The sequence below is a fragment of the Sceloporus undulatus genome, chromosome 5, assembly GCF_019175285.1.
Source record: "Sceloporus undulatus isolate JIND9_A2432 ecotype Alabama chromosome 5, SceUnd_v1.1, whole genome shotgun sequence".
Classification (NCBI taxonomy): Eukaryota; Metazoa; Chordata; class Lepidosauria; order Squamata; family Phrynosomatidae; genus Sceloporus; species Sceloporus undulatus.
The window spans coordinates 150,803,937-150,809,625 of NC_056526.1; the positions used below are offsets into that span (position 1 = coordinate 150,803,937).

General features: G+C 55.8%; 1 protein-coding gene across 2 annotated transcripts; it reads left to right on the plus strand.

The window, feature by feature from the left end:
* Positions 1-2,581: 2,581 nt before the first annotated feature.
* On the plus strand, positions 2,582-4,728 carry LOC121932301. 2 transcript variants are annotated; one of them, XM_042470883.1, is made up of 2 exons: positions 2,582-3,754; positions 4,313-4,728. In XM_042470883.1, exons 1-2 carry the CDS (start codon positions 2,584-2,586, stop codon positions 4,708-4,710), a joined length of 1,569 nt encoding a protein of 522 aa, XP_042326817.1. In that variant the 5' UTR covers positions 2,582-2,583; the 3' UTR covers positions 4,711-4,728. The 2 variants fall into 2 exon arrangements, with proteins under 2 accessions (XP_042326817.1, XP_042326818.1); XM_042470884.1 differs by having other exon boundaries at positions 2,582-3,742.
* The last annotated feature ends 961 nt before the right edge of the window (positions 4,729-5,689 follow it).

Sequence of the window (5,689 nt, forward strand, 5' to 3'; positions counted from 1 at the left end):
CCCCCGTGCCACCTGAGGCTGATTTGCTAATTGCCTCTCTGCAATCCTGGATTTACGCCTGCAAGCACTCCCAGCTCTTCTTTACTGCCTTAAAGGATGGCACGTCCAGGCATGATTCCTCCCCAGAGTCACTGCTAGGCTGTTGCACCACAAGAGGAATCCCACCAGCACTAGGACCTGGCTGAGCCTCCTCCTCTGAGGCTGGGAGATTGCAGCTGGGACCTGGCAAAGCAGGATTAGCACCTGGTGCAGCCTCCATTTCTCCTTGCACTAGAGGAGCTGCATCCTCCAATTCCTGCTCTTGGCTGGCCATGACACTAACAGGGTCACACTTCCTGTCTGTGCCCAGATGGAGGTCATCGATTAAGACGGTCATGGCCGTCTCCACTCCCGTCCTAAAGCCAGTTTGAAATGGGTCCAGATACAGTGGTACCCCGGGTTACGAAATTAATTCGTTCCGCGGTTAATTTCGTAACCCGAAATACCTTCGTAAGCCGAATTCCCATAGGCGCTAATGGAAAAATAGCTCTCTGCTGCCCTCCGGTGGCGGAAAATAGCGCCGCGGTTTTTTCGTAACCCGAAGAAACCTTCGTAAGCCGAAGCAATAAATCCCTATGGGATTTTTTCGTATCCCGAAAAATTCGTAACCCGGCGCATTCGTATCCCGGGGTACCACTGTAATTGGTTTCATCCAAGACAGCCTGGAGTTGGAAGGCGACTGCTCTCTTGATTGCTTGATTAAATACATTCAATGTGGAGTGTAAAACAATGGGTTATCATGGGAGTAAACCTAAGTGACCTTTGGGCTTGCAGGCTTCATACATGAGCATCCCTTCAGCATAACCATCAGGAAGAAGCTGGAAGCTTTTGTTTCTGCATTAGACTAACAATGACTTAGCATTATGTTAGAACCAAGACAACCTGTTAATTATGGTTTGTTGGAGCTATTTATTATTTAATCATTGCTTAGGGTTCAAATCTGATGCTAAATTTTGGTTAACTGAAAGCAGACACTTCCAGTAGTTCTGCCTCTACAGCTGTCCCAGGGGATGACTTGTTCTCATAAAGACAAACCATTGTTTATTGTTGTGAGCAGATGTGGTCTATATGTTTATTCCCCATTGGCACTCAGAGCTCTTAATTCCTTTTATTCTAGATAACAGAATAGGTGGCGAAGCACTAAAGTGAATATCTTGCTTCTTCTTCGTGGTCTCTGCGAATCATACAAATGGGTTTCACTGTGCCTGCGCAGTGCTGTTCGGAAACTTCTGGAATCACTGGGCAAAGTTTACTTTGCAACATATAGAAACTTTTTGGCGGTAACTCCACCCCTGTATTCCTGCTCTTTTCCCCAGTTCCTTTTTTTCCGCTGCGCTAGCTGCTTCAGGGAACTTTCACTTGCTTTGCTTGCTTGGAATCACTTTCGCTTTTTGACCTCGGATCGTCTCTTGACCATTCGCTTTCTCCCGCCCCTGGTAACTCGGACTCTTGGCTCGTTTGACCTCGGTTTTTTTGGATTCTCCTCTTGGCTTCGTCGACTTCGGAAGGATGCCAGCACCCTTCAAGAAGTGTGATGTCTGCGGGGGCAAGGTCCCCGTCCAGGACCCCCACTCCTCCTGTCTCCTGTGTCTCGGCAAGGACCATGATACAAAGGCTTGCTCGCTCTGCAAGTCCCTTTCATCTCAAGCCCGCAAGAACCGTGAGTCCCGGCTGACTTCGGCCATCGTCCTGGGAAAGGTTCAAGAGGGAGGGCCCCGTCCATCTTCGGCCCCATCGGCTGCGCCGCCTGCCTCTTCTTCTCGGGCCAGCGTGTCCAGTGTGGTATCTGCCCCGCCACGGGCTGGATCCTCTACCACCACCGATGTGGCCAGTGGTCCCCATGCACCCAGTGCCACCAACAAACCCTCCAAGCGCCCCCATAAGTCGTCGGGGACTGAGGGTTCCGAGCCCAAGTCGAGGTCCGGGAGGAAGCCATCCCCGGAGGGCTCGCGCGCGAAGGATCGCGCAGGGATGGAGGTTCCATTGGTGCCGACCCCGTCCTCCAAGGCGTTGTCGAAGGCATCTCGGCACGCCTCTGACCTGCCCGAGACGGGGGCATCTTCTTCTGCGAGGGCTGCTTCGGTCGAGAAGGCCAAGACTCCCAAGCCACAGGCCGTTGTCCTACTAGATCTGCCGGACAACCCCTTCTTCTCTCCCGAGGACCGGGCGGAGACACCACAATCTTCGAAGAAGAGGCACCACAAGGAGACGGCTGAGGGCTCTGTGCCCAAGAAGCCTAAGTCCAGCAAGGACCGCGCCGGATCTCAGGCCTCCTCCAAGGCAAAGGAGTCTACCTCTCACAAACAGCGCTCCCCTTCGAAGAAGGCCTCGGCACCAGCCTGCCCGCGCTCTGATGGCTCCCCCACCGTGCAGACGACCTCGACACGCCACTGTCGTTGATGGTCGACTTCGTCCAGACCGCCACGGAAGTACTTGACTTCCCTTGGAGGACTTCCCCTCCCCCTTCGGTCCACTCGGATGTAGATGACTTGATGGACCAGGACACCGACATGTTTTTTTGATGCCGAGTCGGGCAGATACTACATGTCAGTACCAAGGGAGACCGCCTTCAGGGAGTTTACCAGGCTGAATCTCCGCCCGGTCGTTCCTCCAGGTGACAAGCCTCTATCCCCGCGTGCGACGACTTCAGCTTCAACATCTGCACCGCGTCGCTCCTCGACAGGTCCATCAGCGTTTCAGTTCCCGGCGCGCCCAGCGGCTCGGGTGAGAGCCCCGGAGATCCCGCTCACTTCGGGCACCGATTCCGAAGACGAGCCTTTGCTACCGTCCGGAGAACCGTCAGACGATGACGATACCTCCGTCCAGGCGTCCCCGCAGCAGATTCATCACCCGGATCCATCTTCCCCAACTGACGATGTACGCTCATTTAATGAGCACATCATTAAGATGTCCAGGGCTCTGGGCATTGATCTTTCCTACCCAGAGGAAGAGGCTCGGGATCCTGTAGAGCATTGGGTGCATGGCCGGGTGCCCACGCCGCCCTCCATTCCACTGCTGCCGTCCTTCGATTCCATCGTCCGGAGGTCATGGGATACGCCGACGTCCCTCGTCGGCTCCTCTAGGAAGATCGAGGCTCTCTACCGGATCTCCCCATCGAGTTGCTCTTGGTTGACCGACCACTCCAGGCAGAACTCAGCGATTGTTGAAGGGGCCCAACAGACCTTCGTCCCAAAGCAGGCGACTTCCCCAGCCGATCGGGAGGCTAAAAAGATTGATGGTCTAGCCAGGAAGGCCTACTCGGCATCAGCCCCCGTCGTCAAAGCCATCAATTACACCGCCTGCATGGGGGCCTATGTCCAGACATTGATGGAGGGCATCTCGCCACTCGTCCCGGACGTCCCGGACGAGGTCCAGCGACGCTTGGTGGAGATCCGGGATGAAGCCCATTCGGTCGAGAGTTGGCTTATCACCGCCTCCAGAAATGTGGCCGACTGCGCAGGACAGGCGATGTCAGCTTCGTTGGCTCTATGCCAACATGCGTGGCTGAGGGGGTCAGACCTCAATGCCAGCGTCAAGTCGACTATTGAGGACATGCCCCTGGACAGTACCGGCCTCTTCCATGCTGACACCGACGAGCGCCTGAACCGCAAGTTCAGGATGAAGGCGGCAGTGAGGAAGCATGGGATGTCCTCTTCTTCCATCCAGCCATTCCGGAAGAGGCAGCGCCAGTGGCAGCCCCAAGGTCAGTCACAAGGTACCTTCCAGCAGGACCGACAGCTCCAACAGCAGATCCCACAGAGGTGCCGGTACCCCTCTCAGTCCTCTTCCTCCTCTGGCTGCCACAACTTTCCGTCTCAGTACCGAAAAGTCTCGCCAACAGGACACTGACCAGGGGAAGAAGAGAGCCTGAAGGGTTGCAGCACGCTACATCTCTCCTTCCCTTTTCTTCTTGAACATTTTGAGGCCCTTTGCTACCACCTGGGCCTCTATAACAACTGACTCGTGGGTCTTCAACATCGTCCGTAGGGGTTATGCCCTCGAGTTCCAAGAGCTCCCCCCATCCGGAGCCTTCATGTCCACTCACCCCTTGGACACCCTTCTTGACGAAGTGCGCACCTTACTGGACAAGGGGGCAATCTCCCCTTTGTCACCCGAACAGTATTCCAGGGCCTTTTTCTCCAGGTACTTCACGGTACCGAAGGCAGATGGGGGCATCAGACCCATCTTGGACTTGAGAGAATTGAACCTTTTCCTTGAATACCGCCGGTTCCGGATGGTAACCTTGGCTTCTATTCTGCCTCTTCTCCACCAGGGCCTGTGGTTCGCGACGGTCGACTTGAAGGATGCTTACTTCCACATCGGAATTCGGGAGTTCCACAGGAGATTCCTCGCCTTCGCCGTCGGCTCCACCGCATACCACTACAACGTGCTCCCCTTTGGCCTTGCCATGGCTCCGAGGGTCTTCACAAAGTGCATGGCGCCAATGGTGGCGTACCTTCATCAGAAGGGCTACAGGGTCTTCCCTTACCTGGACGACTGGCTGTTTGTCGCCGACTCACAGCAGGACCTCCGAGACGCAATCTCATTCGCCTTGCACCTTTTGGACTCCCTCGGACTGGTCGTCAACGAGGAGAAGTCTCACTTCACCCCGACCAGACAGGCCAAGAGGCTACGCCTTTCTCCCTCCAGACCGTTTCCAGGCATTGGTAGCATCGCTGAGGCCTTGCATCTCTCACAGAAGGGTGAGGGCCAGGGAGGTCCAAGTCGCCCTGGGACACATGGCGTCAACGACTTTCGTGACACCGTGGGCAAGGCTTCGCCTCCGATCACTGCAGTCCTGGTTCCTCTCAGTCTTCTCTCCGATGGAGGACTCCCCCTCCAAGTGGCTCACGGTACCGAGACCGGTGGCTGCTTCGCTGAGATGGTGGCTGGACAGCCGCAACGTCTGCATCGGGTTGCCCTTCCATCAACCCCAGCCTCAATTGACTTTGACAACCGATGCTTCCCTGAAAGGCTGGGGCGCCCACCTGAGCAACCTGGTCGTCAAAGACAGGTGGTCGGCCCAGGACAAGCTTCTCCACATCAATGCCTTGGAGATGCTCGCAGTCGAAAAGGCTTTGATGGCGTTCGAATCCGCTGTCACAGGCAAGGTGGTCCTCCTGAGAATGGACAACACCACCGTGATGTATTACATCAACAAACAAGGCGACACCAGATCCAGGACTCTGCTCGAGATCACCCTTCGCATCTGGGACTGGTGCATCCAGAAACAGGTGCTCCTCCAGGTGATTCACCTTCCAGGAGAGGACAACAAGTTGGCGGACCTCCTAAGCAGATCCCCCTCCATCTGTCACGAGTGGAGGCTCCATCCGGAGACGGTCAGCGACCTGTTCGATCGGTGGGGAACCCCCCAAAGTCGATCTCTTCGCGACCATATGGAACAGCCACTGTCCCCAGTTCTGCTCCAGGAGGCAAATGGACGGATCCCTCGCAGATGCTTTCGCCTTCCCTTGGTCGGGAGAGCTGCTCTATGCCTTCACTCCCTTCCCTCTCGTCATCAGGGTGGTGTCCAAAATGACAATGGACTGCTCGGATGCGATCCTGATCATGACGTGGTGGCCAAGACAGCCCTGGTTCGCATCCCTTCTCCACCTCTCCAGGAGATGCTTCCTCCGCCTCGACTTCCGTC